We start from the raw sequence: 12,053 nt of genomic DNA, 5'->3' as shown, positions 1-12,053 counted from the left end.
GAGGAGGAAGCAGGCACCCTGCTGAGCAGAGAGCCCGATGCAGGGCTCGATCCCAGAACCCTGGGATCATGACCTGAGCTGAAGGCAGAGGCTTAACCCACTGAGCCACCCAGGTGCCCCATGCCTTTTTATTTTAAGGCAAGAAATTCTCTAGAAGTTTTCATAGTTTGAACATTTATTCAGATCTTCACTGTGTGTTCCGTAGTTGACATTGGTTGATACAAACTTCCAGGCCAGTATAGCAGCCAATGAGAAAACTTGTGGCTTTGTGCTGGTGTCTGTCCTCAAACCATCATGGAATCCCTCAGTGTGAAACTGGAGCTCTGGTCTTTCCTGAAACCCATTCCTTTGGTAATGGGGCCCACATTCAGTTATCACCAACCAAAGATATCTGAAAAGTCTGATTGGGTGGTAGTAAGTTATTATATATCAGAAGTTTGTTAGTGGTTACCAAAGTTCAAAGTCAAACAAGTACACAATTTTAGTTACTAACCTTTTTTTATATTCTTTGTCCAGTTGTTACTGGCATATAGAAACCATTTTCACTATAGTAAAGGTGTTTTTCTTTTTTCCAATTTATATTAAAAAGAAAAGATGTGGAAATAATAATAGTTTGCAGAAAAATTAGATAATAGTTAATAACAAATAAGAAAATAAGCCTCTATGATCTTACCATCTAGAAACAGTCATCGTGAACATTTTGGTGTATATCTTTCTCAAGGGTAGCATTATAGAATGTCATTTGATAGAATTTACATTCTCAAAAATGTTAGTGTTATTAAAACCAGAAATAGAACCTTTTGTCTATTTTGAAAGAAGAGCAGATGAGCATTCTGCAGGAAGGAAGGACACTGTGTAGGTGGTTTGACTAGCTTTCCTTTTTAAAAAGAACTTGAAAGGCTACACAGGTGGGAAAATACCTGAGGTACATAAAATGAGAAATTAGGATGTCAAGATATGGTGGATAAGGAAAGCGAGGAGCTATGAGTCGGAAGGCATTCGCCAAGTCCAGAGAAGGTGGCCATAAAGCTTAGCGGAATTTTTGACACACTTGGAGTGGAAGGGTAGATCTTGAAAGTATCTATACGTAAGTTCGACTAATTAGAACAAAACATTGCAGCAGAGAACTGGAAGTTAGTACAAGGGAAATTCTAGAGTTGAAATATAAAGCTGAATTTCAGAATGGAGTGGATGGTTTTAATAGTAGATTAGGCAGTACTGAAGAAATTGGAGATTTAATGAACTGGAACTGAGGTTGGAAGAAAATAAATGGATTGAAGCACAGCGGGAAGAGTTGGGCTCTGAGGCTCCGCTGAAAAGACGCCACGTGTCTGTACGCACATGCATGCCGCGCGCGAAACCAGATTTTCTGAGCAAGACGGAATGCAGCAGACCAAGAATTTCGCAAAATTGCACTGGAGAAGTAGAGCCACGGACTGCAGAAACACTGAGGACCCTGAGCACAGTAAAGAAGCTGAATGCAGAAGACTACAGCTCTTGAACATCACTCTACAGAGAAATCTGAAAGCAGAAGAAAAAATAAAGAAGCAGTAAGACTGACGATTAGCTTCTCCAGAGGACAGTGGAAGTCGGTGAACAAATATTCCTTCTAAAGTGCTAATAAGGGCACCTGGCGGGCTCAGCTGGTAGAGGATGTGACTTGATCTCGGGGTGATGTGTTCAAGCCCTGTGTTGGGCTACACACAAAAAAAGGAAAATAATCTTACATTTGGGTTTATTTAAATAAATAAGGTGCTAATAGAAAATGACCATCAAGAATTCTGAACCTATCAAAGATACTGAAGTGCTTTAAACACATTTTCAGACGATTTCCTAGCAAGGAAACAGCCTTAAGGGGGGAGTTATAAGTATTCTTTAGGCTGAGAGGGAAATGTGATCCCAGGCTTGGAGATGCAAGAAGGAATGAAGAGTTAAAGGGGGAAAAAAAAAGGATGTGGGTAAATGGAAAAAAGCATTGATCGTATACAAGTATAGTAGCTTATGGGCTTAAAAGTTACTACATAGGATCAAACTAACAAATAGTAGTAGTAAAAGCTTGTATATCAGGAGGAGCTAACTTTAGTATTCTTAACATCTTTGCATTGTTTGAGAAGTGAAGTAGACTTTTAATAAGATGAATGTGGATTTTTGTAATCTCCAGAATAACGACTAAAAGAACTGTAAAAGAGTGTATAACTACCAAGCTAATAGAGGGGGAAATATGGAATAATTTAAAAAGAAGAGAAGAAAGGAGAGTGAAAGAAATATGGGAAGTCCTAGGATGCTGCCAGGCTGTGATTAGATAATAGTATGTTCGTGAGCACTTTATTTTTATTTGTGAGTGCATTAGGTGGTTTCATTGAGAGACAAAGATTTCAGACGGAACTAAGAGACAAAACTCCATCTTTGCAATAAGGCTATAGGGAGGCTAGAAGTAAAGGATGGAAGACTTGAGCAAATATTAACCATAGGATGACTGGTGTACCATGCTAATATTAGCTAATAGGGCTTTAAGGCAGTTAACATTTTTAGAGGCAAAGGGACAATTTATAATGATAAAAAGTTTCATGAGACAGGAGAGTTCTAAATTCTGGAATGTGGTGCCAAAATACATGAAGCAAAAATAGAATTTATGGGGTAAAATGGACCTCCATAGTCATAGTGGGAGAATAATATCTTTATCTCCATAGTTGAAAGAAGAGCCTATGCTATTAAGAAATCTCGATTTGAACAACATAAATGATGGCCTTGACCTGGATGTCAGATTGAAACATGGCATATAATACCTGCATCATTTCTTCATAGTCATAAGTGGGGTGTTTATTATGTAAATACTGTCCACATTCTGACCCTTAAAGCAAGTTCTCAACAAATTTGAAAATACTGAAATAATCCCAAGTATATATTCTCTGATGGTAGTGCAGTTAAACCAGAAATTACTAACAGCCACAATTAATAGGAGAATAACCCTTAAACAGTACACTTTTAAATAACCCATTTATTAAAGGAAAAGTCAATAAAAATTAGAGAATACTTGAGCTGATTAATAATGAAAATACTAGATATTACATATTGCAGGGTACAGAGTTTCGTAGGCAGCCACCAAGATAGTTTTCAGTGATTGTTGCCTCCCGGACTCATGCCCCTTTGGTAATCCCCATGTTGAGTAGGGTTGATCTGTCTTAATATCTTGATTGAAACCAGCCGTCATGTTGATAGGACACTCAAACGGCCCTGTGGACTGTTGCATGGCATTCATGGCACTTAACTGAAGTTTCTCGCCATAGGCATGTTGAGTCAGGCCTTTTGGAAGCAGGTGCTCCATCCCCCCAGCTAAGCCCAGGCTGACATCTGCAATCTCACGAGACCCTGAGCCAGAACCACCTAAGCTGCTCCTGAATTTTTGACCCTTAGTGACTTGGGGTATGAATATATATTGTTTTTGATAGTTACATTTTGGAGTAATTTGTACATGGCATAAAATAATACACAGTGGAAGCTGTGCCCAAAGGGAAATTTATGGCCCTCAATGCATGTGTTTAAAAAAGTTGAAATTCAGTGATCAAGTGTATTTCTCAGAAAGTTAGAAAAAGAATAGGAAACAATAGAGGGTAAGGACATTAGGAAGGTAAGTATAGAAAGTAGTAGAAAAAGTAAGTGTAACAGTAGAGAGGATCAGCAAAGCCCAAAGTTCTTCGAAAGACTAAAAATGTTGCTATAAGATTGATCAAGTGAGAAGAAAATGTCAAAAATAACCATTGTCAGATTTGAAAAGGGGCATTTCTATAGACCCTTTAGACATTAAAAAGAGGATATTTTATTTATTTAAAAATTTTTTTGATGTAATCTCTACTCCCAGTGTGGGGTTCAAAACTCCTGACCCTGAGATCAAGAGTTGCTCTTCTGACTGAATCAGCCAGGTGCCCCTAAAAAGAGTATTTTAATTGGCTACATAGGAAATTTGAAAATTAAGATATAATGGGTAAATATTCAGAAAAACACCAAGACTGCCTCAAAAAGGAAGAAAATCTGAATAAACCTTTAATATAAAGCTGTGTAGTTAATATTTTTTAATCTACCTGTGTAGTATTTCTGTTAAAGAAGTTTAACCTGAATCTTATGAGGAAGCAGTCAGACAAATTCAAATTAAGAAACAGTCCGTGAAATAGTTCTCCTATATCCTTCAGAAGTTTAGTTTCAAGAAAGACCCCCCCCGCCCCCGCAAAGTGTTGTATAAGGAAGCTAAGAAAGTGGTACAAGTATAATGCAATGTGTGAGCTTTCATTTGGGTCTTGGCTTTAGGAGTGAAGAAAGCCTGTAAAACACATTTGAGAAATTGGGATAAATTTCAGTATGAATCATATTACATAATATTGATACTAAATTTCTTGAGTGTTGACATGGTTGTTGTAGTTATGGAGTAGAAAGTTATTGGTCCTAGGAGACTCACGCTGAGGCTCTTCGGCTGAAGTGTCATGATTCAGGTACACATGGCTCACCTCTGTCCATTTATAGCAAGAGACAGGGTGTATGATACGCTTAAAAAACCACGAGAATCTGTTGAAAATGCTTTGGCAGGTTACAGTTTATCTTCTAAAATAATAGCTCTGGGACCAGGTAGTGGCAGAGGCTGCACGGCATGTGAATGTACTAAGTGCTGTTGTGAACTGTACGTTTTATTTTTATTTAGTTTAGACAGGAGGAGAAGGGGGCAAGGGCGGGGGGGAAGAGGAGAGAGAGAATCTTAAGCAGACTCCATGCTCAGTGGGGAGCCCACTGTGGAGCCTACCTTGGAGCTGGATCTCAGGATCCTGAGATTATGACCTGAGCCAAAATCGAGTCAGATGATTAATGGACTGAGCCACCCAGGTGCTCGGTGAATTGTACATTTTAAAATAGCTAAAATGGTGAGTTTTATGTTGTACAAATCGCCCCTCCACAGCTTTGTCTAGAATGGACATGTAATAAAGACGCAGGAAAGATGTGCATTTAGCCGTTAATATGGCAGCCAACTAACTTTGAATACTGCATTCTTTAATAGCAAAACAGAGGATCAGCATATATTAAAAAGTCCTTATTTTGCCACCAAATAAGTTGTAAAAGTAGAACTTACTATGCACCCAGGCGTATGTTCTGTGCTGAATAGTTACTCAAAACGTATAGATTTCAAGAAAACTATTTTGACTTTGGAAGTAGCCGTGTGAGATTGTTGTACAGAATCACGAAGCCACCAGCGACTTTGAGAGATCAGACTTCTTACTCTTTCCTTTATGCGGAACTTGCCTAAACCATCTTGGAAAAGTGAGACTCTTAATTTTTAATATCCAAAAATACGTATTATGGTCACTGATGTGTAGCTTTGAGGTTAATTAGTGAAACATGGCTGGTTGTCAGTGATACTGCATTTGAGGAATGTTGCTACTTACAAACAGTAAAGGAGAGGCTTGAAAGGTTAAAAATGCCTGTTGGGCCTTAAAAAGAAAAAAAAAATCTAAAAAGAAAACTCCAAGCTCAGCGGACTCACTGGTGAATTCTATTAAAACTTACTAGAATTGCTGAGATCTTAGTAAACTGGATGGATATAGGACCTATGTCCTAAAACCAAAACTTCACTATAAACCACCAATAACTAATTAGCTGATATAGTGGAGTAAGAACATAATTCACAGTAGCAACAAAAGCCTTCAAACGCATTTATCAGGAGATGGGAAAAGTCTATATGAAGAAAGGTCTTAAAAATAATGACAGAGCCTTGGGGTCTGTGGTCGGAGGAGGGGGGAGGGAATAATCTGTATTAGTCAAAATGTCTAGTATACTTCTGAATCAGAAGATTCAGTGATGTAAGGATAGCATATCTTTCCAAGTCTTGGTATAAAGTTAGTGTGTTTATGTTTGAAATCCCAGGTGCTTTGTTTTAATGGAGTTTAGCATGCCATCAAGTTCATTTAGAAGAAAACAAACACATAGAGCCCTTCTCCCGCCCCCCTCCCAAAAAACCCCTCATCAAAAGAGACCTTACAACTTTTTCCGTACTCGGTATTTAAAAATTCTTTAGAGGTATTACAGAGAAAACAGTATGGTGTTGAGCTAGGGGCAGAATAGAGAGCAACGCCATTTGTGTATCTAAGAATTGGATTTAATTAAAACGTAGGTGACTTAAAGTAGTTACTTTTCCACAGAAATTCAGGTTTAGAATTCTTCAAGTACTCTATGCAGATGTACAGATTTTACGGTGAAATTTTAATTAACAAAAATACTTGATTATTAAGTACCTTCGGTTACTACTTTTAACGGGATATCCTCCAAAACTCAGTTTTAGTCCATATTCTGGAACACATCTGCTTTGATATAAGTAATCACTTTTGGCATTTAAAAAGCACTTCATTTCCTGTAGTGAAGAGAAGGAACTTGGAAGAAGCTTCTTTGAAAAATTATTAGGTGCAGATCTACCTCCCTTACCAAGTGCATAATCCTGAGAAAAATAATAAATCAGATAATACACCGTATCTCTCTGGGATGCTGTAATGGTAAATAATTATGTAAATAACCTAAAAAATTTCTTCCCAGCTCTTCCTTTTTCACTGGTCTTTGTTTGCTGACCTCCTTTGTCTTGAATGCCTCATGAGTCAGCACGGCGTTGGCGTTCTTCATGGCTTTCCTCCCCATTCTGGGCAAAGGAAGGGAGTACTTCCTTCCAGTTAAGGTTCTTAGATTAACTGGATTGATTCTTAGTTGTTTTTCTTATCTGTTTCCTTTCAGTAACTGTGATGGACTGCTGTCCGACACATTTTTGGGTTTTACTTGAGGACTGCAGTTACTTCTTGATCTTATTTGGTCCAGATTCTCTACCTGTTAACCCATTCCTCCACCACTTGCAAAAATGAGCACTTCAGTCACGTAGATATTTCTGTTGCTATCACATACCATATTCCTTCTCACTCTGGTACTTCTGTTCATATTCTTTTGCCTAGTGTGTTTTTCTTGTTTTTTTTTTTTTATTTTCCTCTTTGTCCATGAGGCCCTCTTGGGTATCTCCTGGTCCAAATTGGTCTTACGTTGTCTAGCTTGTTGTGTAACACAGTTGAACTTTGTTAAACATAAATGTTAGCTCAATTCTGAAGTTACAGTATAATTCATATGTGTTTTTTTTTTTTTTAGAATACATTTCTAGTTCTTTTTTATAAATATTTGAGTTGTTGATCTCCTTGGAATTTATCCTGGTGTACAGTCCAGAGAATAGCTTCCAGGTTGCTGCACAGTTAGTAAATCATTTATGCAGTGATCCATTGTTTCCCCAAACGATTTGAGAGGGCACCTTCATCTTAGCTCTTACGTCAAGGTCCAGTTTGGACTTCAGAGTGTACTTTTCCATTGGTCATTCTGTCACTGTACCTACCATGCCCCTGAATTTTAATTATTGAGGCTTTGTGATAACACTTTCATATTGGTAAGACCAGGTCTCCCCTTTCTCTCTGTTAAAAGTTTTTCTGGCTATTCTTGGTTATTAGTTTTGAAAGTAGTCTTTTATTGAGATCACATTACCTTTATAAATTAGAGTTAGACCTTTTTTTTTCTTTTATTTTTCACTATACTATTGCCTATATTTTGTAATTCTTAAGTTTTACTTAAGTGTGTCAGTTGAAGTTAACTTTGTGAACTATGACTTCAGTAGAAGCTCAGGAAACTGAATTGTCCGTATTGTTGCATTTTAGTTTAGCCCTATGGCCAAAGGCTCCCAGAGATACATGGTCTCTACTGGTGCTGATGGAACAGTTTGTTTCTGGCAGTGGGACTTAGAATCCCTGAAATTCAGGTAAGTGGCTGTAATTGTGTGATAAGTTTTCTTTCTTTAATGTTTAATTTAGTCTATTGAGATGAAGTCTGATTATAAAGGGAAGTTCTGTATTGTGGTTGCCTTTTCACTTTTCTATTACATACAGAAATTGTTGTTTGTTTATTTATAAAGATTTATTTATTTTAGAGAGTGTGCTCAGGGGGAGGGGCAGAGGGAGAGAGAGACAGAGAATCTCAAGCAGACCGCACACTGAGTGCAGACCCGCATGTGGGACTCGATCTCATGATGCTGAGATCATAACCTGAGCTGAAATCAAGAATTGATGCCTAACCACTGAGCCACCCCGGCACCCCTACAGTGCACTGTTGAGGTGTGTGAAAGAAGCACAGCTATTCTTAATGGACACATCTCATGGGGAGAAAAAAGTGAGATTGTATGTATGTGAAATGTTTTGAAAAATGTTAGAGATGTATAATTAGATGCATACTCAGAAATTTAGGCAGGATTACTTAAGAGGATTACTTAAGAATCAGAAGACAGGTTGTAGACCTGTGCTGTCCCGGACAATAGCCACCAGCCACATGGGACTGTCGAGCATTTTGGATGTGGGTGGTGCATTTGAAGAACTTAATTATTAGTTTCATCTTAAAAACTGATACTTGACTCAGGTACCACAAAACCTTTAAGTGTATTTCAAATAGACTATGTGAATTTAGTTTCTCAGCTGTGAGTTTTAGGAAACCTAAATACAGATAAATTATCTTTAATGAAGAGTGTTCAAATCAAGGTGTAGTATGTATCTAGTATATTTTGGAAGATTTCCAAGATAGAGAATGAAAAGCATCTGAAGTTCTCATTAATATTTTATTCATATTCATATGATATTTTGGATATATTAGGTTAAATGAAATAAAACTGATTTTATCTTTCTACATTTAATGTGGCTACTATAAAAATTTAAAGTTACATGTGTGGCTTGCATTGCTTCTGCTGAGCAGTGCTGTTCCTCGTGGCTGTGTACCCTGCCCTACACCCTGCATAGTGGGTTCGCTTGCAGTGTGAGTTTTAGTCCCCTCAGTTACAAGATGGGGTCGGTGGGTGAAGCCCTTGCTGTGGGGTCGGGCTCTTGGGTATACCGGGATGGGGCAGAGCCTTTGGACTCTGTCCAGCTCTAACAGAATATGCAGAGATGCTTGTGAGCTACTGTATAATGAGGTGATAACATCTAACCATGCTAGATTAAAGCCGGCATTATAAACCCTGTTAATGTGTTGAACTAATGAGTTTTAAAACAACTTCTTTTAAAGTCCACGTCCCCTGAAGTTCACGGAAAAGCCTAGACCAGGTGTTCAGATGCTTTGTTCTTCTTTTAGTGTTGGTAAGATAACTTCAGTAATTTTTCTTCTTAGTTTTATTTAGTATTTATTGAATGATCGTGTTATTGCTAAGAGTATTTGTCAGATGGATGGTAAATCACTTACGCCCATTTCATTAGGTTTAATCCAAGATATTTATTTCATTAGCTTTTTTCCTCATCTTTTACTCCCCTCATTCTCCTGTTCTCTGATTTCTCATGGTAATCAGAGCCGGGGAAAGGAGGCTTAAGGTATCCACATGAGCTCCCTGTGTGAGGTAATACCAAAACTCTGCTTTTCTTGAATAGGCTGAACTGCAGATTTTTATAGTTTAAATTTGTTTTCCACTCATTTTGGTGAAGTTATTGCACATTTTCTTTTCTTGTACAGTGAGCTTGTGTGGTAATCTTTCTTTTTAGGAGAAGTCAGAGATTTTCCCCTTTACATAAAAGTCTGAAAACTTGAATGAGTGAATTTTGTATTCTGAAGCTAGGTTTAGGTACGTGAAGTTATTTAGAAAGCAGGGCCTCTTTTGTCAAGCATCTTAAGCAGCACATATGGTCATTGCCACAGTTAATAAAGCATTGGGAGATAGTGAACATTTCCAGATTGAAGTACACTTTTAATTTAAGTTCCATCTGATGTATATGTATTTGGTTCTTTTTTTTTTTTTTTCCCAACACCATCCAGCAATTCTTCAGCACCAGCTGGGTGTCCTACAGTTCAGCTCTGTTCTGAGACCCTATCTCTAAAGAACTGTGTGTGATCCCACAGGTTAAGAGTTCAGTCCTACGAGACCCCCACCCCCCACCCTGGTCAGACCCAGTTGTCAGCTGTGCTTCTGACCGACTGGCTAAAGACCAGAGGTTCCATGACCCCCTCCTTGGGTTTGATGATTTTGCTAGAACCGCTCACAGAACTCAGACATTTTACCAGATTTCCAGCTTATTATAAAAGGATATAATTGAGTGACAGCCATGTGGAAGGGATGCAGAGGATAAAGTGTATGGACTGTCTAGACATGCCAGTCTTCCCAAATCTCCACATGTTCACCAGCCTGGAAGCTTTCTGAACACTGTCCTTTAGGTTTTTATGGAGGTTCTGTTACATAGAAACAGTTGATTAAATTATTGGTGATTGATTCACCTCCCTTCTTCTCCCCCTCCTCAGAAGTCAGGGAAGTGGGACCAGAAGTTCCAACCTTCTAAACATGGTTGGTACTTCTCGCAGTCAGCACCCTCATTCTTAGGTGCTCTCCAAGAGTCACTTTATTAACATAAACTCTGGTGTGGGTGAAATGGATTTGTTATGAATATCAAGATACTTTCATCAATGTTGTTGCTTGGGAAATCCCAAGGGTTTTAGGAGCTCTGTGGCAGAAACAGGAATGAAGACCAAATACATATATGTTTTTTGTTATAAATTAGAACATCACTCTGTATTATATTAATTTTAATAGGTCTTTATATAGTGTGTTAGAAAATGGATCTGTTGAGATAAACGTAATTTTGGAATAAAATATCTTGCTTAATTTGATATAGAAATTTGGTTCAAATATTTGTTACACACTGAATTTTTAAACCTTAACATTTTTATTTCAGGTGGTATGTTTTTAGCCACAGGTAGTACTGATCATGTAATCAGAATGTATTTTTTGGGTTTTGAAGCACCTGAAAAAATTGCAGAACTTGAAAGCCACACTGTAAGTATTCATGTTATAAAATTCTATAAACTAATCATTAATATTCCTCTTGGTCCATAGTCAAATATTGCTAACAAAATTGTTATTCTAATTTTAAATGCAGGAGGGATTGCATATATAAAGGTGGAGGATATTATTGACGACTAAGTATATGACTGTGCTAGTATTTTGTGGTTATTTCAGCTTTAAGTTGAAAATCTTGATTATGATAATTTATTCGGGTGGATTTAGTTTCAGGGGACTTACTCATTTTAGTCACACTCATGAAATCAGAATGCTGTTAATGTATAGTAAGGTAGTTAACTCTTAGGATTCTGGAATACTGCTTAGTAGTCAGGTTATCTTTTTTCCCATAGGAAGTTCTATGAAATTAATAGTTCCAAATCACTTTAAAAGAAAAAGAAATTTTTTATATGTAAATAATTATCAAAGTAATGCCTTGTTTTCAGCTACTTTGTGCTTTAATCACTTTCTACATGTGAATTCTTATACAAATGTAATTCTTTGTAAATACAGTTTTAAACTTAGAAGGAAAGCTTCTTTTTTTATAGTCTTGTTATAGTTAGGTATTTTGCTTGTAAATGTAGGAACGATGGTGCTAAGCAGCACAAGTGCACATTCTTACTATCAACTGTGCTTCCAGTTCTAAAAATGGAGTGGGTTTTTTTTTGTTGTTGTTGTTTTATTTACAAATAAGAGTGATCACCTTTGTGTTTGTTTTCTGCCCCATCCCACCCCGCCCTTAGGATAAAGTTGATAGTATCCAGTTTTGTAACAATGGTGATCGGTAAGTGTGTGTGTGTGTGTGTGTGTGTGTGAGAAAGAGAGAGAGAGGCAGCGTGTGTCAGTGTGAATGTGATTTGAGGCAGATACGCTCTGGTTCATACTAGTACAGCTGATACATGGCTTTGTGTACTGCAGGCGCTTTAATATAAGTATTAACTGAATGAAAAGTGTCTGCAGTGCGGGGGGAACACGTTAAGCACAGGTTTTTACAATTGTAGCTTCTACCAGGTCTTATGACCAATAGGAGCTCAACTATTAGGTGTAAAGCTAATGAAGTTTCTTGTTTGAGTAAAAAAAAAATCTCTACTAGCAGCCACCATGATGTGTCATGTGACAGAATTGTCACTTTAGTTATACACGCTCTTGGTCTCCAGTTTCTTCCAGGTGCCTTTCCTAAACTGCAGTGTTTAACACT

The 12,053-nt window shown here is 37.6% G+C and overlaps 1 protein-coding gene across 3 annotated transcripts in view; it reads left to right on the top strand.

The window, feature by feature from the left end:
- LOC111155637 (bromodomain and WD repeat domain containing 1) overlaps nucleotides 1-12,053 on the top strand; it is a 124,235-nt gene that overhangs the window by 29,826 nt on the left and 82,356 nt on the right. For all 3 annotated transcript variants that reach the window (XM_022515908.1, XM_022515910.1, XM_022515909.1), the window contains exons 9-12: nucleotides 7,713-7,813; nucleotides 9,103-9,173; nucleotides 10,752-10,852; nucleotides 11,599-11,639. In XM_022515908.1, the coding sequence (XP_022371616.1) occupies nucleotides 7,713-7,813; nucleotides 9,103-9,173; nucleotides 10,752-10,852; nucleotides 11,599-11,639 (314 nt within the window). The remainder of the gene's footprint in view (nucleotides 1-7,712; nucleotides 7,814-9,102; nucleotides 9,174-10,751; nucleotides 10,853-11,598; nucleotides 11,640-12,053) is intronic.

This window comes from Enhydra lutris, unplaced genomic scaffold (assembly GCF_002288905.1).
Source record: "Enhydra lutris kenyoni isolate GAN:26980312 unplaced genomic scaffold, ASM228890v2 scaffoldscaffold43, whole genome shotgun sequence".
NCBI classification, from domain to species: Eukaryota; Metazoa; Chordata; class Mammalia; order Carnivora; family Mustelidae; genus Enhydra; species Enhydra lutris.
The sequence above is the reverse complement of the archived record's forward strand: the minus strand, read 5'-3'. Positions and strand labels throughout refer to the sequence as shown.